The 25408-nt window shown below is 37.6% G+C and overlaps 1 protein-coding gene across 1 annotated transcript in view; it reads right to left on the reverse strand.

The window, feature by feature from the left end:
- The window catches only part of LOC122799448 (aldehyde dehydrogenase family 3 member B1-like), a 589363-nt gene that overhangs the window by 441200 nt on the left and 122755 nt on the right, over positions 1-25408 (reverse strand). Inside the window, exon 3 of the mRNA XM_044068509.1 lies at positions 1397-1507. Within this exon, the coding sequence (XP_043924444.1) occupies positions 1397-1507 (111 nt within the window). The remainder of the gene's footprint in view (positions 1-1396; positions 1508-25408) is intronic.

Raw genomic sequence — 25408 nt, forward strand, 5'->3', positions numbered from 1 at the left:
ATCCATTTGCAGCTGAGGCAATTGAAATGCTTGCTGAAGGGGCAAAGGCCATTTGAAAATGGTTTCTTTTTGGGGCTGGAAGAAGTAAGATCCAAGGAACCAGTAGGCTGTTTCATGATGATGCTAAAAACAATGCCTAAATCCCAGGGAAGCCAGTTGTAGTAGTCGATGCAACAGGTAAATATTAAAAAAAAAAAAACATTTTTCCATCAAAAACAGTATATAAAAAAAAAAAAAAAAAAAAAAAAAAAAAAATCACACTAAACATTTACCCCAGCCCCCAAAAGTAATTTAACACAACTTTTAGACACAAAAACAAAACAAAAAAGGGAGGTTTATTTTGTATTATAAAGACCCCTCCTTTCTCATATCAATGACTAAACAGTGGCACACTGGACAACTGCAAGCATCACTGTCACCAGTGCAAGTTACCTGGAAACCACTACCACCACCAGTTATCAATGCAGAAGACTAGACATTTGTAACCATCCCAAGTCATCACCGTGGGGAGCTGGGCCAATGTCACCAGTCACCAACAAAGTGATTCTAGCATCCTGCATTAACAGTGGTCACCGACACAGGGGAATGGACACATGCCAGCATCACTGATCACTGATGCAGAGGAGCGGGCAAGTATAAATAGTCCCTGATGCAGGGGACTGGGCACCTAGTATTGTTGCTAGTCACCAGCATTGGGGACCAGACATCAGTCACTGTTGTAGTAAAGAATGTTCAATGAGGTGGGAAATGCTAGCAGATTTTTTATTTGTTATATGCAATTGCTATTTTCATTGATTTTGGGGACTCCTTGTCAAGTGATTCTTTACTGATGAAGGAAAGCCAATGACATATTTCAAACACAGCCAGATCCAAGTCATCTAATAGACCTCGTAAAGGACAGCAGCATTTTAACTTCAGTCTAATAGAAATATCAACACTGAAAAATCAGTAAGTGATGACAATAGATACACCACATATCCAGCAATGCAGTTAAGTGCAAAACAAACCTGTTCGTAATGAAACTGCAAATTTACAAGCAGCTTTGGAAAACCAATGCTAAACAGCTCCAGAATACCCAATATGCTGTGAATGAATCAACACAAAAATAAAATTACCATCTGATATTATGAGCTAAAGTAGTAATTTTACACTGTAATAGGAGTTTGATGTGATACAACACTATGTAATAAAAAAGTTATTACAATGTAAACAAATGCATACCATATATGATTTTGTAAAACAGTACAGACTAGGGCTTAGACTACAGGGTATCTTCTGCAACTGTCCAGATATTCGTAAAAAAACAGGGACAGATAGAAAGATTTATGCTCTACATCTTTCTTCTTTAATTGTGCTTATGCTCATAACAAAAATATTCAGAAGTAACAGGTCATACCAGTGTTTTTTCAACATATTCTGGTTCCATCCATTCTTCCAGATTATTTGCGGCATAGATAGCTTCATTTTTTATAACGGCAATTTCCGATAAGAGAGCCTCAAATTTAGGCTGAAAATCATAAATCTCAGTATTAATATTCTACTTTTTACTAAAAATACAAAATTTCACACTTACAAAAAAAAGTTAATAACAGTGGTGCACCACTTGCAAAATCTAGTTTGCAGGCATTGCATTAGACATCTAGGGGAAACGCATCATATGAAAACTACAGCAAAGATTTAAAATGCAAGACTCTCTTATTTATTCAATGGGTCTACAAGCACAACAAAACAAGGAAGGATCAGCTTTCTCTTTCTTGTGTGAACCATCTTTATATTTAGCATCCTAGTCCATCCAATCTCCCACATTATATATTTAGCTCATTTAAGGGGGCTAAATGTAACTGTCTGTCTGCTACAAAACTCTCATTCTTGCAGTCAGTATATGACAATTGTTTGTTTTGCAAGTATTACAGTAGATGTTCTAATAGAGCAATGTTGTAGTAGCCCAAATTATTTGGGTCCTATCCCTTACCACTGGCCAGCTTTTCAAAGCTTAAGGGTACCCTCTATGCAGTCTGTCAGCAGCTGAAGCGGTGTTCCGTATATAAAGACAGAGCTCCAAAAACTTTAAAACTTTCTTGCCCCAAGATGGAAGGCATAGCCATGGAGGGAAATATGCAAGGAAATGTAAAGCAAGTGTAGCTCTATAAACAAGATTATTTCCCCGCACACTAGCAATACAAAATCACACCAAATGAAGAGGGGAAGAGGCCGAGCGAGGGGACGAACATTGCAACGGTGATCTATTATAACATCTACTGTCATGGTAAGATTACTTCAACAACTGTACTATGTTCAACATTAAATCACTGCTGCAGTAGCCTAAGCTATTTAGGTAGATTACCATAGCTCAGAGTTTAAGAAACAAAAAGATAAATTATGAATCTAGGAACCAATGAAGAATGGTCCTAGCAAAGCCTGTTCTGAATCTCAAAAGGGAATCTATTTTGTAGTGCTTTGTAAAAGTATGCACAGAGAACCAAGTTGCTGCCTCTAGAATCCTTCAAGTCCACCCCTTTCCAGAAAGCCAATGAAGAAGCCAAAGTCCTAGTGGAATAGGCCCTAACCCTGCCTGGAAGTCACTTTTTATGATGGGAATAAAAAAAGTTTCTTCTTTGACACTGGTTGTCCTTTCCTCTGACTTTCATAAGCAACAAACAGCTGATCGGCTTTCCTGAATGGTTGAGTTTTGTCTAGGTGGAATCTGAGCTGCCTATGGACATCCACAGTATGAAGAATGTTTTTCCCCTTGTTTTTGGGCTTTGGAAAAAAGATGGGGAGATTAACACACCGTCTCCAGGTAACCTGTGTGACCATTTTAGGCACAAAAAATGACTTGTTCTCAAATAAACCCTGTCCTTGTAGAAAATTAGGTAGTGTTGATTCATCACAACAGCTTGTAACTCAGATACTTTCCTAGTAGATCAATGACAAACAGCTGTCCATGTTAAGAATCTCAAATCAGCCTGATGATCTGTTTCATACGGGAAAGAAAAAAAGTATGTTTTCAAGCACAGTTTTGCTCCCAAGGAGGACCCACCCATACCTCTCAACTGTACAGATTTTCACAGAATGTTTAGATTTTTGACTCATATTTTTGGTCTGTTTTTCATAAAATTGTGATTTTCTGCGACACTGGTGCAAATCATTAATGACTGATGTTAAAAAAATGAGACATTTGAGTTCCAAACTTCACACCATTCAGAAAATTCATGCTAATGTACAACATGTTATTCTATCAACTTTCTAAGTTTGTAAGAGCAATATTTAAAAATTGTCCCTATTTTTGGGCCTTTGTTCCACTTTTATTTATGGTTTTGTCCATATTTCTTGCACTAAGAGTTTCAGAGGTTTGGCGCCACCAGTTTTCTAGGGAGAAGGATATGTAAAAAAAAAAAAAAAAAAAAAAAAAAAAAAAAAAAAACCCTTTCAAACACTAATTAACATTAGGAAACCAAGAAAGTGAAAACCAAACAAGAACACAAAAATGAGCTGGATTCAACACCCTATACAGAAGCTTTAATCCAAATATCTTGAGCAACACGCTTTCGGAAGGTGCAATGACCCTCCTTCCTCAGAAGACAAAAAACAATGAACACCATTTTACAAGCATTTAAATAAGTCTTCTAATTGATCTTTAACAGCAGAATAAGTGTTAATTAAATCAAGCACACCTATAAACCTATTAATGAAGCTAGCACAACCACTGATAACCACAGTTATAAGCTGCAGAGGAATGAAAAAAAGGCACAACTACATACTGCAGAGAAATAGGAGAAATAAGGTGAAGGATGGAAACATTCCACTTCATTTTACATTAAATAGGCCACAAGATATCCAACTTAATAGAAGAATTATTCAAAAGTTAAAAAGATTGGGTAACTTAGCATAACCTGATGTGAAAAATCATAAAATTCAGATAAAATCCCTTAATTTTATATGAATAGTTATAAATGTGTTAACCCTTTAAAACTTTATACAATACTAAAAAATCATTGTTCAAATACTAAAATACATATATAGCTGATGGCCAATATTAAAATAGCTGAAAACAGCATATTGAAACAACAAATCAACACACATATATTTTATCTCCTTAAGGCTAAATGCTTAAGGAGACATGCTATAGACACATGATCATTGAGCCCAGGATGGAAATATGATGCCGTACGAATTTACCAGCATAACTCTTCAATTTCAAGTTGCGTTTGCCAAGGGCCACCTCGATTGTCCTGAGTAATGTGTTTCAAGATCGTAAATTTAAAAAAATGGTCATGATGTGTCATAACATGTTTGGCTAAAGCATTAGACTGGTCTTGTTTGGTTATGGCATATTGATGCTCATATATGCGTTTCTTGAGTTTTCGCTCGGTTTTGCCTATACAATAGGCAGAACAAATTTGACATAGGGCGGCATATACCACCCCATGAGTGTGACAGTTGGCTTTTACCTTAATGTTACACAAAAAGCTGCCTAACTTAACTCGTGAATCAGTGCAGATAAACTTGCACTGGTTGCAAGTCCCACATTTATTTATACCAGTGCCAATGTGGGGGCTTTCTTTTAACCTTGGTTCTAAAAGGGTTTTAAGACTTTTACCCTTCCTGAACGTGATCTGAGGCTTATCACCTAATTTATTGAAAATTCCAACATCATCTTTGATAATTAACATTAGCATAGGAAAAAAAGGAGGAAAATCCAAGGACAGACAATGAGAAATGGCTGACAAATTTATCCTTGACATAGGAAGGCCAGAGTACAATAACGCACACAAATAAAGTATGAATCAGAGGCAGACAGGCCTTAAAACAGTCCTGGTTCTTGGCTTCGTCTCAACTAGAAAACTCTTCTGCTTGCACATGTATGATTTCCTACTAGCGTTTTTTAGTCTCCCTCAGTACCTGCTGCACATCCTCAAAAAGGTGCTGAAAACACATCAAAATTTTATCATCCATGCAGTTAATCAAAGAGTTTAGGTTGCATCAAACAACTGCCGCCTTGTGCGAGTAAATCCTGTCTGTGGGGAAGCCTATGATTATTGTCCACAGTTTCAAAAGGAGACAACCACTGCTGCCTGGGCCAAAAGGGAATCACCACCAGAATCTTTGGGGAGTCCTAGATCTCTAGAAGAACCCTAGGCATCAGTGGAAAGGGTAGAAAAACATACTGGAACATTCCTGTCCATGGGAATGAGAAGGCATCTGTCTTCCAGGTCTGTCTGCAAGGAATTCTAGAGCAGAATTTCCTTCGTTGTCTATTCTTACAGCAAGCAAACACATCTAGTTCAGTTGTTCCCTACTGCTGGATCTATTCTTGGAAAACCCTAGTGTGACGTTTCCATTCATGAGGGACTGTCCTGGTTCTGCTTAGCTTGCCTGCTACCAAGTTTTGTTCTGACAGAATGTATGCAGACTGAAGATTTAAGTTGAGCTCAGTTGCTCCCTCCCTGGCTATCACTAAGCCTGTAAATGAGTTAGATTTAGTATGCCCATGTTCACATACCACATCACTGTAGTGTTGTCTATAAAAACTAGAGACCAAAGATGATTTATGTCTTTCAAAGCATTTATTACTGTCATCATCTCTAACAGGGATGTGTTCTTGTCTCTAGCAGTAGTTTTGGATAGAGGTATCATTGCAGAGCCTGCTTTAGTGTTGGAAAACAAGTTTTTAAGACTCTGGTGTACCCTGTATAACCTGCCAGACTTCCTAGGAGCAGGAGGTTGACAGGTAAACTACAAGCTGTGAGAAAATCATCATCTAAAGCTAATAAAGCAGATGGAACTGCTGCAGACCTGGGAACATTCAGCTGTAACAAGTCATAATACAATTGCTGGGAAATGTGTACTTCCAATAGGTTCCACTGCAAAAAAATATTTAATTTTAGATAGTCTCATATAAATCCTCTGGAAGGAAATCTGAAGCTAGTCTTTCCTCAGAAACAATTTACAGGGTAAGAAGAAATTTTTGAAGCATAACATTCTTCCTCCAATCCCCGTTTTTCTGACAGAAGATTAAAGTCAGTAAGTGAGGAACACTTTTTTTTTCTGAAGAGGTAGAATGAACAGAAAAAAAAATAAATTAGTTCTCTAGTAAATTTCAGCACATTTTCCCTGCACATAAAATAAAAACAAGAGAAGACAAATTTTCTATTTGGTTCTCTTTTCTTGGGAAACTCCCTGGAAAAAAGATCAACCCATCACAGGCAGACTAACCTTGGGCTCAGGCTCCCTTTCCAGGCTATTTGACAAGAATGGTTCTCCTTTCCCAAGGAGAGTATCCCTACAGCTATACAGGAAGCGTGTATAGGGACTGGGGGAAAAAAAGATCAGCAGTCTAATGAACAGACTCTGGCCACAGAAGAGTCGCCCATCAACGGCTGAAGCATAAATGAAGTCAACCTGGCATCCAAAGACTCACTGACTACTTTTTTCCTCTTGTGAATAGGGGAATGAAGGACCACAGAGATTGGTAACTGCTCCACAGGTTCAGACAAAAAGATGGTTAATGGACCCTGAAAGAATCAGTACAAATTTTTAAACAGCCAAAAGGTAATTCAGAGGTAAGAAAAACACTGACAGTCCCCAAAAAATACAATATCCTGTCCCTAGAACATAAACTTTTCCCCATCCAATGTGCCAGGTTTCATTGTCCCTCCAGCAACAGGTCCACTATGACTGGATTAGAGGAAGTACTGTTGGCCAGGCAGAGGTCACCTTTCAGCAGCTTGAAGAAAAGAGAGTACAAGGATAAGGCTTTGAAGCAGTCCATAAAGGACTTGTTTTTCACACTGTGTATTCTTTTGGTGAGGAATCTCTGTGGATGCTGTAATTGTTGCACATGCCTGATCAGGTACATTCCAAAGGTGGCACTGTACCCCATGAATGTTAGCTCTCAAGGCCAATGACTTGTTTGGATCTAGATGCAATACCACTACTTTAAAGTTGTTGAACATAAAAAGACTTCCTCACTAAAGTAGATACAGGATGGTCAAACACCAAATCACTCTCTACATGCACTTCCAAAACCCTGACCACAGGGTTCACTCTCAGAGGTGCACTATCAATGTAGTTTTTTTGCTGGGGTGACTGCCTTTCCAAAAGCTATTATAATGCACTTTTTGGCACCACGTTTTAGACCGCAACTCTAGAACCAGTTATTAGTCTGTGACAGGCCTTCTTGGAGGAGATGTGTCTCGTGCAGGGATTCAGTGACTGCACCCAATTTGCAGTTATCTGTAAACCTGGTCAGTCAGAAGCAGTTGACATTAGCCTTGACGAAGTAGATGTCAAACAGGAGCATCCCCAGCACCGAGCTCTTATGCACCCCACTTATATCCAGCCATTTGTGGAGGTAGACGCCACTAGTTTAAACTTCTTTGGTTCTTTCAGTAAGACAGATGGCTATCCAGTGGGGAATGTAGGGGGTTTATACCTAATTTAGTAAAACTGTCTGCCATGCTCAAGTGGGCTATTGTGCCAAATGCACCATTCTGTCCTCATCTATTGCTTTGTTGACATTCTCAAAGAAGTCCACAAGGATGAGAAGGCAAGACCTGACCTTAAACCCAAAATGATTTGGTTCCAATGTTTGCAGGTTATATACATCAGCATTTAGGATATCCATGGTTATTATCTCCATAACTTTGCATATCAGGCTAGTCAGGCTTATGGGTCAATAATTCCCCAAGTCCACAGATGGCCCACTGTTGTCCGGCGGAATAACCGCAGTCCTCCATTCTTTTGGCAAGAAGCCTGTTTGGAGGTGGTGGTTAAACAGTGATTCTAAAGGGCCCAATAGTTCATGTTACAAGCCATTAAGAAGGCATCCTGGAACATTATCAGGACCCACTGATTCAGTGCTCTTGGCATTTGAGACTGCCTTGTGGATCTGCTCTCTAGTAATTGTTGGGAGAGCTATAGATGTGAGTATTGCCTGAGGGGCATCTGGGAGGGAGAAAAGGATAAAATTGGAGCTAAATTTGTCAGCCAGGTGATTTGCTAGATCTTCTGCCTCTGTATATGTGGCACCATTTTGGTATTTTGCTAAGTACTGCCTTTGAGGTTTTGGGCATAGCTGAAAAAAGCTTTGTGATTGTCCATGGCGTAAGAAGCTATTTATACAGAGGCGATCTGTGCCTGACATATAAAGCCATGTCCAACCCGGAATTAATGGACATGCTGCACCTCAGAAAATCCAAATCCCATCGAGCTACACGCTCGAGAGACTTGAACCTCAGCACTGAAATAAATAGGACATGCTGGAGGGACAGATTCATAACCCAGAGGCTCCCTTCACTCTGGAATAAAATCCCAGTCCAGGTTAGGCAGTGTCCCTCACTGACTCTCAAGACACTGACTCTCAAGAGGAATCTTGATGAGTGGATGGGAGATTGTAGGTTTACCCCGGGTAACACTTCTGTGTCACTGTTAGACAGAGGCACAGTATACTAACCTCAAAAAAGGGCATAGCAAAATTAATTTAAAATGGGTGGCGAAAGCCAAACACATTCTGGCTAGGCTTATAAATGCCCTAGGGCAGATAGCCTAGTATGAACCTATGAACCTACCTCACATTTGGTTTTGGTAGACTGGATTAGCCCACTCAGATGCTTGTTTAGGTTGATGAGGGAGTTTTTACCTTGCTGGGCATTACACCTCCTAATTTCTGCCATAAAGTTCTTAATTTTGTTATATTATCTACTGATGTTGAGATTCCATCAGGGAATTTTGTTTTTTGAGTTGGTCCTACTTTTATTGCAGGTAGGTACAGCCGTCTCTGTGCAGCTAACAGTATGATTATACAGGATTTCAGTGAATGATTCTGTTTAGGCAGCAGTGTTCTCAGGGATTGGGGGGGGGGTGACATTTTCCTGAGTGTAACTTAGTAGTGGGAAGTTTGCCCTACAATAATTACTAAAAATTCCAGGGTTAGACTGTGTCCCTAGTTTTACATTTACTTCAAAGGAGGCAGCCAATCTATCCTAATAATGTCCTTGACCAGAAGCATCTCAATTTCCCTTGACTATATGTTTTGAGCTCCAACAACAACTAATTTGATAGTGGCAAATAAAGAAAATGACACAAGACTTCTAAATCCAGGTAATAATAATAAACAATAATGGTGCCAGACAGACAGGCTGCAGTGTTTCCCTGTCTCACAGCAGCGGTGTTACTAAGGGAACACAGATTTGAATAACTGAAGACTAAGACACTGCACACACACATTTTGTTTTTCTTTGTCAAGAGTTCAATAAAGGGATTTGGTCTAGAAACAGAAAAGCAGACACTTCTGACATTTCCTATGCAGACCACTTAAGACACTCTCTTTTTGGGTAGTTGTAAATGAGTAAGCTGACGCAATTCTTGGTTGAAATGATCTTACAAATGAGAGTACGAACCTCCAACCTAACTTTGTGAATTGTGGCATTTTTCCTTCTTAAAGGTTAAGTCAACATTTTTGAAGTGTTTGCAGAGTCCAATCCCCTTAGCTGTACATTTTTTCCAACCTAGTGTGCTTTTCAACAGTGGCACAAAATGCAGTTGCAAAAAGTCCTATAAAAGCTGTTTGATAAATTCCATTGGACTGGGTCTTTCCCCACTGGTTCAGATGCAGCCCAAGCTTTTTTAAATATCCTTTTTCATCATATATATGTGGTTGGTAGATCACAAAACTGAGTTTTGTTATTGCATCTCCTTGTTGGAAGTGTAGTGCTTTACTCATTTTCTTGATATGCAATTACTTTATTGCAGCTGTATCAATAGCATTGATTGCAACATATAAAATCAAAAGTATTTTGACAACTTTTTTAAACATCTTACACCCATACATGAACTAGTTCAGCAATACACATATTTAAGGGGAAATGATAAAATTAAGTATTTAGGAGTATGGGTTAAATAGGATTCAGTTATAGCAGCTAAGCATATATTTTTAGCCCCTTTAGTTTTATACACAGGTTAGGCATATTTTATTAATCAACCAAAGGAGACATAGTAATTAATAAAGCACTGAAGGATTTTATCTGGGAGGGGAAGAGGACAAGAATCAAATGGGATAAGACAATCCTTTCAAAAGAACAAGGTGATTTAGGGACTATCTGATTTGAAGGGATATTTTGCAGCTACACAATTGGAGGCCAAGGTGGTACAGCGGTTAGCATGGTCACCTCACAGCAAGAAGTTCTCTGGTTCGATCCTCTGCTGGGGTGCCTTCTTTGCGAAGCTTGCATGTCTTCCCTGTGGTCATGTAGGTTTCCTCTGGGTGCTCCAGTTTCCTCCCACATCTCAAAGACATGCTGTAGGTGGATTGGACACTCTAAATTGGCCCTAGGCATGAGTGCATGCATGTGTGCGCCTTCTGTGGAAGGTTGGGTGTTGGGCTGGCAACTTGACACCGTAAGGCTCTACTGCCAAACATGAGAGGACAGGTGATCTGCTGTGGTGACCCCTAACAGGGAAAAGCCGAAAGATGATGATTTTACAACTACACAATTAAGCTTCTTTCTTTCTTTTTTACTAGAAACATCTTTATGAAATTAAATTCAAAAAAGTAGGCAGTTCTCAAAACCAGTAAAAAAGAAGAAATGCCACCAGCCACGAACAAACTCCTTCCAAAAAATGAAAGACCAGATAATCCACAACGAAACCAAAAGTTTGGTTAACGCTTTTATTCACCACACATAAAAAAACATGCGTTTTCGTCCTAGTCAAAGGACTTCATCAGACAAACAACATAAAATCCATTCAGCTTAAATACTTCCCATAACTATTAACTTAATTTGGAAACCAATGAGTTCCTAATTTTAAAATTCAAATGAACAAATCACGTTGCCTTATTCTTACATATTAATGTCTTCCTTTTAAAGTGTCTTGTGCTTTATTCAATATTACCCTACATACAATTCAGGTTTTCCTCTAAATGTATAGTTACAATATAAATAAATAAATAAATAAATAGCTTAAAAACCTCCATACTAAAAATTTTTTTTATTTATTAAAAAGTTAAAAGTTTAGAATTGATGTTATGTTTTCAAGAATAATGTGACTAATACATTCATATGTTTATTTTGTCAAATTCTCCTTTACTTATCTTATGTATGTGTGCTTACCCCCCTCTAGTGTCCATATATGGTAATTACATTGGATTTAATCAAATATTGTTAGGTCTTAGTTTTAAAAGTGAAGAAATGGATATAGACTCATTCATGCCAGGCCTCTTACTAGCATCGAGGTTGACCTGCCACCAAAGTTCTTTGCTTTCTAAAATTTCTTCCCATAAACGACCTCTTATGTCAGGTTTAATTTGATCCAAGACAAAGAATACATATTTAAATTCAGAACAATTGATGGAATGTTAAAAAGTGCATTTGTACATTTCCCTTTTTTGATGTCGTATGTATGTTCATATATCCTTCTTTTTAAATGTCTCTCTGTCTTCCACACATAAAAGGATTGACATTTCTGACATAGAACAAGGTATATTACTCCTTTACTATCACAGTTATAATAATTATTACTGTTTAACCATCTCTTCCTACTCTCAATGTACACTTCCCCTTTATTAATAATATATTGGATTAAATCCAATGTAATTACCATATATGGACACTAGAGGGGGTAAGCACACATACATAAGATAAGTAAAGGAGAATTTGACAAAATAAACATATGAATGTATTGGTCACATTATTCTTGAAAACATAAAATCAATTCTAAACTTTTAACTTTTTAATAAATAAAAAAATTTTTTAGTATGGAGGTTTTTAAGCTATTTATTTATTTATATTGTAACTATACATTTAGAGGAAAACCTGAATTGTATGTAGGGTAATATTGAATAAAGCACAAGACACTTTAAAAGGAAGACATTAATATATATTATACCATGATCCCCCCAAAACGTGCACGCTGATTGGCCAGCGTGCCCGTTGTAAATCGAGTTATACTAATAGAAAAAGGTCCGGTCGCCCGGACTTTTTTCCATTAGTATAACTCGGTTTTTTAAAACACTGTCTCGCTATGTTAAATGGGTTTAACATAGCGAGACAGTGTTTTAAAAAAAGCAACGGAGAAAGCAAGATCTCCGTTGCTTTTTTTTAGTGTTTCGCTATGTTAAATGAGTTTAACATAGCGAGACAGTTTTAAAATAAGCAACGGAGATGTACATCAGAACTGCCGCGGATGCCAGACATCTGCGGAAGGGCAGTAAACAGGCATTATACTATGCCATTATTTAAGAAAAGTAATAGTTTCTTTTCTTAAATAATGTCATATAATAGCAATAACCACTTCTGGGTGTGGGTAATGCTAAATTTACCCACAGTTGGCTTTGGTCCTCGGGCTTGGCCGGGACCAAACCACGCCAACCGTGGGTAAATTTAGCATTACCCACACCCAGGTGTGGGTTATTGCTATAAGAATAAGGCAACGTGATTTGTTCATTTGAATTTTAAAATTAGGAACTCATTGGTTTCCAAATTAAATTAATAGTTATGGGAAGTATTTAAGCTGAATGGATTTTATGTTGTTTGTCTGATGAAGTCCTTTGGCTAGGACGAAAACGCATGTTTTTTATGTGTGGTGAATAAAAGCGTTAACCAAACTTTTGGTTTCGTTGTGGATTATCTGGTCTTTCATTTTTTGGAAGGAGTTTGTTCGTGGCTGGTGGCATTTCATCTTTATGAAATTGTTTGTGACACAGTCAATCTTACACTTCTATAAATTAAAATAAATCATAGAGGCACAATTTCAGTTGCAAACATTATACCTTACAAACTGTGCCAACACAACTGTAGCTGCAAACATTATATATCACTTTTAATATATCCAGTCATTGTCAGTCAACCATTACATAGCTAATTCAGATCATATCTACCTTTAAACATTGTTCTTCCTCTGCATGTAGTGGTCTCACATTTCCCATTTTTTGCTGTGTAATTTACTCCTACCCTTTTCTAAAGATCCCAATTACAGTTGTTTTACCTCTGTTATTATCTTTGTTGCCTCTAGTGTAGTTGGTTTAGACTTTGACTTCTATTTTCTAGTTATTGCTTTTTTGGCAGCCATCATAATTAGACCCAGTGAGGCCTTAGTATGTCTATGCAATTCCAACTCTGTATCACAACTAAAAAAAAAAAAAAATTTCCCTAGTCACTCCAATTTGCTCACCCAGCATCTCCAACCGAGCAGTCTGCAGGGAATCTTTAAAGTCAGCCAACTCATTACACTCCGAGAAAATATGTTCCCAATTACCTCTTTCTTTCCCATCACATCTCCAACATTTGCTGTCTACCTGAAGAAAGATTCTTTGAAGGTTGCTTGTGGTATAAAAATATCTATGTAATCACTTTCAGGCAAAGATCCTATATCTTCTAGACTTTGTTGCATATCTGGGAAACATACATATATCCTCCATTGATTCTTTGTGAATTGCCTATCCAATCTCTCTCTTCCCAATTCTTCCTAACCTCTTCTGATTGACTCATAGTTATTACACAATATTTTATATGCTCTACTAATTATTCCTGTAACAGCAATTTCTGTTCTTGATTCTACTAAGAACTCTACCAGTGCTTGTCTTTCGTTTAGGGCCCCCTATTTCTCTCTTTGCTTGTAGTCTGATATCAATCCTTGATATGGAAGGCAATCTCTAACCTGCAGTCCAAATTAGTTCTTGACATCTTCCCATTCTATTACTTTTCCCTCTCTAGTTATTTGCTCCCAATACCTTGGTTCCTTTGCCAGTTTTCTCCAGTATAGTCTTGACCCCTCTTGCCTACTGTCTGTATCCCTAATTGCAGTCATCCCTATCAGAAGAATCTCCATTCCCGTATTGGCTTAGTTCTTAGAATACTTTCCGCTACTTTATGAATATAATATTCTGTATAACTATTGTTAGTCTCCTTAAAGGTTTGCAACCAAAATCCCAATCTCTCCCCGTTACTGAACTTACCCAGTTTCGTCATCATCTCTTTTCATTTTGAGTTGTACTTTTCTGCTTGTGCTATATATAGGAGCCTTAACTGTGTTCCTTTGAATACCCCTTCAAATGGGGTAATCCAAATCTGTCTTGTTCTATTGGAAGAATAAACTCATCCCACTTGACTCTTACTATCTTCCCCTCCCAGATAAAATCTTTCAGTTCTTTATTAATTACTATCCCCAACTTCTCCTCTGGTTGATAAAAATATGCCTAACCTGTACACAAGACTAAAGGGACTAAAACAGTTTAGCTGCTTGTATCTTACTATCAATATCCATATAACAGAGCTTCCATTTATTCAATTTTTGTGTTATCTTTTATGTCTCTTCCCCCACATCTTTCACTGCCACATAGGTATAATTTTTCATCCACCATACTCCTAAATACTTCATTTTATCAAGTATGGGCATTGCTGAACCAATTCATATGTGGGTACATAATTTATCACTATTGCTTTTGTTTTGCCTTCATTAATTTTGTATCCCAAAAAGGTTTAAAACTGTCTCAATATGTTACACAACACTGCAATGTCCCTTTCTGGTTTTGTCAGGTATAAAATAATGTCATCTGCAAATACAGCCAGCTTCTCTTGACTACCATACCAGTTACATTCCTTGAATTTTTGAGTCCCTTATTTTCTTTGCCAGTTGTTCTAAATATAATGCAAACAGCAAAGGGGAGGGAGGACACCCTTGCCTAGTTCCTCTGCTCAAGCAGAGATTATCAGAGAGGACCCCACCCACTTCAATTTTCACCTCTGATCCTTCATATATCCTCATATCAACCTTAAAATGTTCAGGGAATGCAAATGCTTCCATTGCTCTGCTCATAAAGTCCCAGCCACTCTGTCAAATGCTTTCTCTGCATCAAGACCAACCAACAACAGTGGTATTTTCTTACATTCTGCTTACCTCTGGATCATCACTGTTCTGTTAATGCTGTAAAATGTTTGCCTTCCCTCCACAAAACCACACTGATCCATATCTATCAATTTTAGCATCACTTTTGCCACTCTTTTTGCCATTATAGATAAACAATTTATAACCGTGATTTAGTATTGAAATGGGCCTATATGAAGCCAGATCTGATGGATATTTACCCTCTTTAGGTATTACAGCTACTACCACTTTCTTCCAGGATGTTGGTACTTCTCCTCTTAAAATACTGTTGAACAAAACCTTCCAAATCTTCATCAGTTTTTTCCCTCCTAGATTCTAAAATTCCACAGGAATACCATGCACTCCAAGGGAATTTCCTTGTAGATCAGTTATACATCACCATTTTTATCTCATCTCCCACTATCCTAACCATTAGTAATTGAGCCTCCTCTACCCTGCGCATATTTAATTCTTCCATAAACATTGCCATTTGTACCTTTTCTTGACTTCCATATTTCTCTGCTTTATACAGGCTTTCAGAGAATATTCAAATTACTTACAATACTTCCAGAGGATCCCTTATCTTCCTTGTTATAGGCTCCCTAAGCTTGGAGACAGCCCTTTCTATTTTCTGTTCCTGAGTCATTGTGCTAAACGTTTTGTGCTCTAGGGTTATTATCAAAAAACAGTTGCTTAACAGCTATCTTTTTAAACTTATACATATTATTGAGGTAACCCTTTATTTTTCTTTCTGTTTAGCATTCTGCATTTGCTCCTTTTGTTCTGTGAGATTCCCCCTATTTTGCAGTACTTTAAGACTTGTCAGTCCTCCTAAGTAATTCTGGTTATTTATTAACCATGCCTCCTTTCTTTTATTGCAACCCTATTTTTAAATTCCACTTTAATTTTATCCCACTCCCTAGCTATATTTTCAGAAGAAATTTATATCTTCTCTAACAGCTCTTGAATAATTTTCACTGCCCATTCCTTAAATTCCTCTCTTTTCAGCAAATAGGTGAGAAAGCGCCAGTGTCTCGTTTTTATCTCATTACCCTGTGTTTTTATTTTAATTATGGGCGCATGATCTGAAATAGTTATTGGGTATGTATTAACACCTTAAATTAATGCACATGTTCCTGTGAAATGTATAAATTCTGTCTAGCCTAGCCCAGTTTTTGTATCTTGGAGAATCATGTGTGAACTCCAAGTACTGAATTCACATCTTCCATGCCAAATGTTTTCATAAATTTCTTTAAAACTCCACCCTCCTTAGTAATATTTCCCTTATGGGTCCCCCAGACACATCTTCACTGTTGCAAATCAAATTCCAGTCCCCACCTATAAATAATATTCACTGATGAAAGTGGATTATTTCTCCCAAAATTTTCTTAAACTCCATTATAGCAGTTTTCAGTGGAATATAAATACATGCAAGTGTAATCCTTCTCCCTTGCCAGTAGCCCCTTAATACTATTAACCTTCCATTGCCTTTTATATTTTCTTCTATTACTATATGATTTTATCTTTCAATTAATACAAGTACTCTTTTTCTCTTTATCAAATTCACATGTTCAGTTCTTTCCAAGTGTGTCTTCCGGAGCACAGCTACTTGCACTCCACATTTTTAATATAATTCACTACTCTTTCTCTTTTGTATTTATCTGTGAAACAATTAACATTTAAACTCATTATGGAAAGAATCATTTTCTTGAGAGATTATTAGTTTTTACAGCCCACAGTTGCTGGCTTCTTTCGTTTTGCTTACATTTGTTTTAGCCGTGCAACAGTTTCCGTGCAGGGGAAGGACATTTGGATGCAGATTATTCTTTCCACCATTTATGTATAACAGCTTTTCTGTTAAATGTATGGTTCCAGCTTTTGTATTCAATGCATGCACCATTTGGCAGACTATCCTTTTATAAAAATGGTTGTCATCTCCATTTGAGTGTGTTACATCTTGCAGATTTTTTTGTTTTATTCAAAACCCTCAAACAAAAATACGCAGATACACCCAATGCCCAGAAAACCAACTTAATAATAACACACAAAACTATGTACATAATAAAAACAAACATTCTAAAATGATAGCAACACCCACAGGCTATTGACACCCAAAAAGAAATGTAATTCATGCTAAGACACATGATACAGCCTTTGCTTTTAGTACATTCTTCTTCTTTTGGTTGTTCCTGTTGGGGGTCACCACAGCAGATCAACTGTTTCCATTTCTTCCTGTCCTCTGCACCTTGCTCCGTCACACCAACCACCTGCATGTCCTCTCTCACCACATCCAAAAACCTTATCTTAGGCCTTTCTCTTTTCCTGTTACCTGGCAGCTTCATCCTTAACTTTTTCCCAATATACCCTGCATCCCTCTTCAGTACATGTCTAAAGGGATGCACAAGCCAGTGCATTTCTTTGTGCCGGTCCCAAGCCCGGATAAATGGGGAGGGTTGCGTCAGGAAGGGCATCCGGCGTAAAATTTTGCCAAACCATACATGCAGAAAACAGTACAGAAATTCTTTGCTTTTAGTACATGCTATCTGATTTTTGTCTTATCTTCATAGCTTTCCCAGCTAAGAAAACACTTGAATGCTTTCAGTAAACATTTTATCCAAGCCATTTCTCTTTATCAGATTGTCTTCTAATGACATGCAAACCAGACACAAACTGCTATGGATACCTTGTTTACCAGAAAAAAAGCCTTATGATATTCAATATTCTTTTCCATTTATGTGTTTTGTAATAAACGTGTTGCTGGATAAATCCCAGGGTTACCCCAATCATTTCCCTATGCAAGCATGAGAAAAATCACACTAATTTTTCTTTCGCTATGCTCTCTCAACCAGACTCTTCCTTTTCCCTTTTTCTCACATTGCAGTGCCTACATTTATTAAAACTGAATAGGTAAAGAGACAGAAGGGGATAAAAAAGCACCTGTTTATATTAATATCCCCATTACATTAAAAAAGAATTGAAAAAAAGCTGTACTTTGTAGCTTGCTAAGAAAATCATGCAACATTTAAACATTGCCATTAAGAGAAAAAAAATAAGTTTGTTTTACTTACAGTTAATCTTCTCCCTTCTCCTTCCCGCTCCAAAGTAGCTCTTCAAAGCTTAATGACCATGTAGGGCATATGGTTTAGAGCCACCTACAAATTTAGGAAAGCTCCAAAAATCCAATATTTCCAAATCCTCTTGTTCTGTTATGTTTCACAAATATAATTATTGCTTTGTAATTCTACATCTGTCTGTTTACAAGTTACTGTCTTTATTCTCGGAACATTAATAACATGAAGCAGGGTACATGCTTTAAAGTTCCCCACAAGTTTAACAAAGTCCAATATTTTCAGATTTTCCTGTTCTGTCATGTTTCACAAATATAATTACTGCTTTACCACCCAGAGCTGTCAATTTCCAATCTACTAGCTTTAATCCTGTTTATCTCCATCTCCCAAATCATGTCTGTTTCATTTCCAACATATTCCAGATTCTTCTAGTCTATTCTTATATTTCTTTCTTCCTTCTCTCAGGCAACTGACAAAAGTGGAAAAGATTTCACAGGCTCAGTCTCTCTGTAGTCCTTAGCATCAGGAGAACATGAAGCAGAACCGAGATTCACAGCTCACCCCTTGTTGGACAAACATTTGTATTTCCTCCTTAGCATGTACTTCATAAAAAATGATTTTGCTCCTCCAGGGAGAAATACCTTGAGGATGGCTGGGTACAGCAGTTTGAATCTCATGCCTGCTTTTTGACATTCCCTAAATAATGGAATATATTTACTCCTCTTTTGCCTAGTGTACACCATATGTAATCATTCTCCAAAAACACTCATCTTCCACTTTTAGCACTTTATCTTTCTGCCACAGTTTTGTCAAAATCAGCTCCTTCTGTTGATAAGACTGAATTTTTACTATTAAAGGTCTAGGTTGCTTTTTAATAACCAGATTTGGAGAACACACAAGATGCACCCTTTCAATTAACAGTTCCTGTTGTGGAATACCGGTCCAGTTGCTCATTTGTGCTTTCATAAAATTAATACAGTCTGTTCCCTTCAATTTCTCTGGTACAGCATATAATCTCAGGTTTCCCCTTTACGCTCTTGTCCTCTAATTCTATTATTTTTTAAAACATCTACCCTCGTGCAGTCTCATATTGAGCCAGCCTTTTCTTCATTTCAACCTCTGAGTTTTCCAGTTCTGCCACCTTATCTGAATATCTGTTTAAAGCTTCTTCTATTCCAGCTTTTATTGTGTTCTTATACTCCTTCAGTGTTTCATTTATTTTAACGAAGCCCATGTGCAGCTGGAATTGTAGTGCTTCTTGCTGAACCACTGCAGTACTACTCTCAGTCTGTGCTTCTTTCTTACCTTTTGTAGCCAATATTCCTCCAGGTCCATTATATTTCTTTTTTCTGGCATCCAGCCAGTGCACTTACTAGCCAGTTACTGGAATTTAACCAGAAATCTAGGTCCACTGGCCTTTTTTGCTAAGTTTCTATTTTCAGACTAGGAGAGTCAGAATTAAGCTTTTACTCAATGTGCAGCTATCTTGAAATCCCCCTACACAGTTAAGGCTCTTATACATAATTTACATAACACAAGCAGAAAACTATAATTCAGAATGGAAAGGGATGATGACAAAGCAGGGAGGAAAACAGAAGAAATAAGGAGAGCATTGGATTTTGGGTGCAGATCCTAAAGGAGAACAGTCATGCAGATTATTATATTTATAAAGTAGGAGAAACTATTCTACAAACTAAGCCAAAACAGGAAAGGGAAAAAAGGAGGTTCTGCAAATAGGAATGACTGCAATTAGAGGTAGAGAAAATAAGCAAGAGGGGCTGGAATTCACTGGAGGAGACTAGCAAAGGAACCAAGGTAATGGAAACAATAATGAGAGGTAATGGTAATAAGAGACCAAGAAGACATCTGGACTGCAAACTAGGGACTGCCTTCCCTATCAGGGATTGATATCAAAGTGTAGGCAAAGAAAAAGGGAAAGCAGCATCTTAAGTGAAGGACCTGCACTTGTAGAATATTTAGTTGAATCTAAAACAAATGTTGCTGTTAAAGGGCATATAAAATATTGCACAATAACTATAGGAGTCAATCGGAGGAGGTAGGAGAAGATTGGGAAGAGAGACAGAGAGATTGGATAAGCAATTCACAAAGAACAATGGGAGGGCATATCTATGGCTCCCAAATACACAGCAAAGTCTAGAAGACTTAGAATTTTTGTTTGGAAGTATCTGCATAGGTATTTTTATACCCCAAGCAGATGGCAAAGAATTTTCCCTTGGGTAGATGGTAAATGTTGGAGGTTTGATGTGGAAGAAAGAGGTGACTGGGAACATGTGTTTTGGAGTGCACTAAGTTGGCAGTAATTCCCTCAAGCACTCTGTCAAGAAATACTGGGAGAGCAAATGGGTGCAACTAAGGAAATGTTTTTTTTTTTTTTTTGAGCTGAGATGCAGGATCTGAATTGCCTAGACATAAGTAAGGCCTTGTTAAGTTTAATTCTAGTGGCTGTCAAAAAAAGCAATTACTAGAAAATAGAAATCAAAGTGTAAACTAACCATATTTGTAATAGTGAATATTGTAACAGAAATAAAATAACTGAAGTGGGATCTTTAGAAAAGGGTAGAAGCAAATTACATAGAAAAAATGGAAATTGTGGGAACAAAACATGCTAAAAATGCTTTGAAGAAGGAATGAGATTTAAGGGAAGGCATGAATTGACCAATTTAAGTAAAGCTGGATTGATTATATTGTACAGAAGAATATATGTGATAGCAACATTCTACAACTGTGAATGTGTTAACATGGTTTGTTTTCTTTTATTTAAAACTAAGTTTGCCCATGTTAAATGTGATAATTCAATAAAGGTCTTTAATAGAACTTTTTTAAAACATCTTTATTAAACATTCACATTTTAAACTGTAGTTGAGTTTGCATACATTAGAGAACAAGCCATAACAGCTCCCATTAATATCATACAGGACAGACTTGCATTTCTTTTTAAAAAATAATTTACTCCCACATTAAATTACCTTAATTCCTACCCTCCCTTAAACCTCTACATTTACCTGAACATTATGCATATATTATCCCTACCAATTCCATTTATCTCCTATGAATTTTGGCCCTTCTCATTCTAAAGATCTTGCCTCCAGATTTTGTTTTTCTTTGCTTCCTTTACAATATTCAGAACTTTTATTACATTTGGTATAAAGTTTAATTTCCATTTTCTAATAAATGGTTTTCTGACTGCCAATAGTATTAAACTTATTAAGACCTTATGTCTAAGTAATTTGGATTCTATACCCTAGTTCACAAGAATAGTTACTACCACTTGTTTCTACAACGTTTCTATCAAAGTACTCTGTAGGGAATTTTTTAAATCTGCCAACCCATTACGTTCCCTCAAAAAAATGTTTACAATTGCCTCCCTCTTCTTCATCACATCTTCAGCATTTGCTGTTGCACTAAGGAAAAGTTCCGCCAAAATCCTTTTGGGGTACAAAACTACCCATGTAAACACTTTCATTCAAAAATCCTAAACCTTTTAGACTTTCGTTATACACTTAAGAGCTCTACAGATTTTTATTCATGTTTTACTTCTGTCTTTAGTCACCTTTCATTTTTTTCTAACCAACTCTGATTGATTCTTACAGTTGCTGTGCATTATTTTCTATATCCTGTTAAGTTATCTATTTTTTTTTAACACTAGCTTCTGTTCAAGATTCAATTAAAAACTCTATACCAAAGCTGTTCTTTTCACTTAAAGTACAGATGTGTAAAATCTTACTTTAACAGTGGATGTCCTTCTCGTCACTGCTGTATTTTTCTTTACATAAGGGATCCTCTGCTAAGGATAGCCCAAAGTCTGGTCAGTATACCAAAGCCTTCCGGGTCTTATAGGCACCATATGTCACATGTATGCTCCCCATACTTGCAAACACACAGAACTGAAAAGCCTCAGGAGGAACAGAATACCCCCAGGGACAATGGAGGACATGCACATCCAGAAGAAAAAGAGGGCACAGGGAAAGGAATAAGGACTCTGACAGAAGGACAAAAAAAATACAAGGCTGAGAGTTATAGAAAAGGGGGAGGGAGGGTGGGACCGAATACTGCAACAGTGAAAAGGAGAACTGTTATTGTAAGATTTTACACAACTGTACTATGTCCTTCCATACCAATGTTACAGTATTCCTTATGCAAGGGAGAGTACAAGAGCTTAAAAGGAAGCCTGGGAGAGGAAAGGCACAGAACAGCCCTCTACAAATCCATGCAGGATAGCCCTGGCAAAGCCTGTCCTAGCCCTGGAAATATCATCCAACTTATGTTTAGAAAAAGTTGGAACAGAGGAGCAAGTGGCAGCCTCAAGTATGGAGTTGGTATCCAAACCCTTGAGAAGCACACCGCAGGAGGCAACCACCCTAGTAGGATATGCCTTTACAGATGAGGAAAGACATTTGCCATGAAAAGAACAGAAGGAAACGGCCTTAGAAAACCAGGAGATGGTTTGCTTAGAAGCAGCCAAACCCAAAGTACTGGGATGAAAAGGAACAAAAAGCTGTTCAGATTTGTGAATAACTTTAGTTTTACCTAAATAATACCCGAGCTGTCTATGCAAATTCAAGATGTGAAGAACCTTTTCACTGGCAGAATGCAAAGAAGGAAAAAAAGGAAGGTAGATGAACGGACTGATTAATGGACAATTCACTGACCAATTATGGCATAAAAGCAGGATTAGTATGAAGAGGCACCCTGTCTCTATGAAAAACTAAAAAAGGAGGAATAGTCATGACAGCCTGAATTTTAGGAGCTCTCTTGGCAGAAGAGCCAAAAGGACAGTCTTCCAAGTTATAAGGAAGCTGAAGAAGCAGGCTCAAAAGGGGGCCTAGATAAATTTTTGAAGTACAAAACTGAGGTCCCAAGAACGTGCACGTTTGCTGAAATGCACTTCAATGTATTGTATTCTATGGACAGCCATCCGGAGATTTTATCATTTGATGCATGAACACAGACCACTTAAGGACACCTCCCTATCCCTTTCTTTTTGCCTATGCTCCATCAATCCATGATAAGGAAGGCAGTCTATAACCCAGAGTCCAAACTTGTGCTTGCCCTCATCTTTTACCTTTCCCTCTCGAGTTATTTGTTCCCAGTACATTGGCTCTTTTCTTTACTTCATCAAGTACATTTCAATCTTCTCTTGCCTATTCTCTAGACTGCTACTTGTAGATATCCTTACTGGAAAAATCTACTTTCTCCATTCCCATGTGGCTTAGTTATTAAAATACTTTCTGCTACTTTATAAATATATATATACTGCATGCTTGACAAATACATGTATACAAATATAAACTCATATCAATATGCCTTTCTCACTAACTTACATTCATATTTTTCTACTCTTTGACCTAAATAATGCCTCAAATTATATACTTTTTTCTTCTGCATATGTTGTTGTGCATATAACTGTTTAATTCAGAAATCACTATTACAGTGGATATAAAAAGTGTACACACCCCTGTTAAAATGTCAGGTTTTTGCGAGATAAAAAAATGAAACCACAATAAATCACTTCAAAGCTTTTTCCACCTTTAAAGTGACCTATAACCTGTACAATTCAATTGAAAAACAAACAAATCTGTTAGGGGGATAGAGAAGAAAAATAAAAAAAATGTACAATAAGCTGGTTGCATAAGTGCGCACACCCTTAAACTAATACTTTGTTGAAGCACCTTTTGATTTAATTACAGCATTCAGTCTTCGCAGGGTACACACCTGCCATCAATTAAAGAGACTCTAATTAACCCCAAATAAAGTTCAGCCGTCCTAGTAGGATTTTTCTGACACTTGCTCATTTGCCTGCTGCAGCAAAAGCCATGGTTCACAGAGAGCTTACAAAGCATCAAAGGGATCTCATTGCTGAAAGGTATCAGTCAGGAGAAGGGTACAAAAAAAATGTCCACAGCATTGGATATACCATGGAACACAGTGAAGACAGTAATCAAAAAGTAAAGAAAATATGGAACAGTGATATTGCAAAGAACTGGACGTCCCTCCAAAACTGATGAAAAGACAAGATAAAAACTGGTCAGGGAGGCTGCCAAGAGACCTACAGCAACACTGAAGGAGCTGCAGGAATTTCTGGCAAGTACTGGTTCTGTGCTTCATGTGACAACAGTCTCACATTCTCAATATGTCTGGGGTAGGGATGCAAGACAGAAGCCTTTTCTTACACAGAAAAACATCTAGACCTGGCTAAAATTTGCAAAACAATACATCAAGTCTCCCAGAAGCATGTGGGAATATGCGCTATGGTCTGATGCGACCAAAGTTGAACTTTTTGGCCACAATTCCAAAAGGTACTTTTGACGCAAAAACACCACTTCGTATTACCAAAAGAACACCATCCCCACGGTGAAGCATGGTGGTGGCAGTATCATGCTTTGGGGTTGCTTTTCTTCAGCTGGAACTGGGGCTTTAGTCAAGGTAGAGGGAAGTATGAACAGTTCCAAATACCAGTCACTTTTGGCCCAAAACCTTCAGGCATCTTCTAGAAAGCTGAAGATGAAGAGGAATTTCACCCTTCAGCATGACAATGACCCCAAGCATACATGCAAATCAACAAAAGAATGGCTTTACCAGAACAAAATTAAAGGTTTGGAATGGCTCAACCAAAGCCCAGACCTAAATCCAATAGAAAATCTGTTGGGTGACCTGAAGAGGGCTGTGCACAAGAGATGCCCTCACAATCTGACAGATTTGGAGTGCTTTTGCAAGGAAGAGTAGGCAAATATTTCCAAGTCAAGATGTGCCATGCTGATAGACTCCTACCCAAGAAGACTGCTGAAATTAAATCAAAAGGTGCTTCAACAAAGTACTAGTTTAAGGGTGTGCAGACTTATGCAACCAGCTTATTGTACATTTCTTATATTTTCCCCCTCCAACAGATTTCTTTTTTAATTGGATTGTACAGGTTATAGGTCACATTAAAGGTGAGAAAAGTTTTGAAATGATTTATTGTCGTCTCCTTTTTTTATATCACAAAAACCTGGCATTTTAACAGGGGTGTGTACACTTTTTATATCCACTGTACTATTTTCCCGTTATTATTCTGCCTCTGTACTATCACTTTGTCTAACTTTTCTATTTCATTTTATGCCTTCTTCTTTTGCCTGCTCCCATTAAGGGTTGCCACAGCAGATCAACTGTTTCCATTTCTTCCTGTCCTCTGGATCTTGCTCTGTCACACCAACCACCTGCATGTCCTCTCTCACCACATCCATAAACCTTAGCTTGGGCCTCCCTCTTTTCCTGTTACCTGGCAGCTTCATCCTTAGCATCTTTTTCCCAATATACTCTGCATCCCTTATCAGCACATGTCCAAACCAACATAATCTTGCCTCTCTGGCTTTGTCTCCAAACCTTCCAACCTGGGCTGACCCTCTAATATACTTATTCCTAATCCTGTCCATCCTCGTCACACCCAGTGCAAATCATAACATCTTCAACTCTGCCACGTC

This window comes from Protopterus annectens, chromosome 4.part0, assembly GCF_019279795.1.
Source record: "Protopterus annectens isolate FY-2018-M chromosome 4.part0, PAN1.0, whole genome shotgun sequence".
Taxonomy (NCBI): domain Eukaryota; kingdom Metazoa; phylum Chordata; order Ceratodontiformes; family Protopteridae; genus Protopterus; species Protopterus annectens.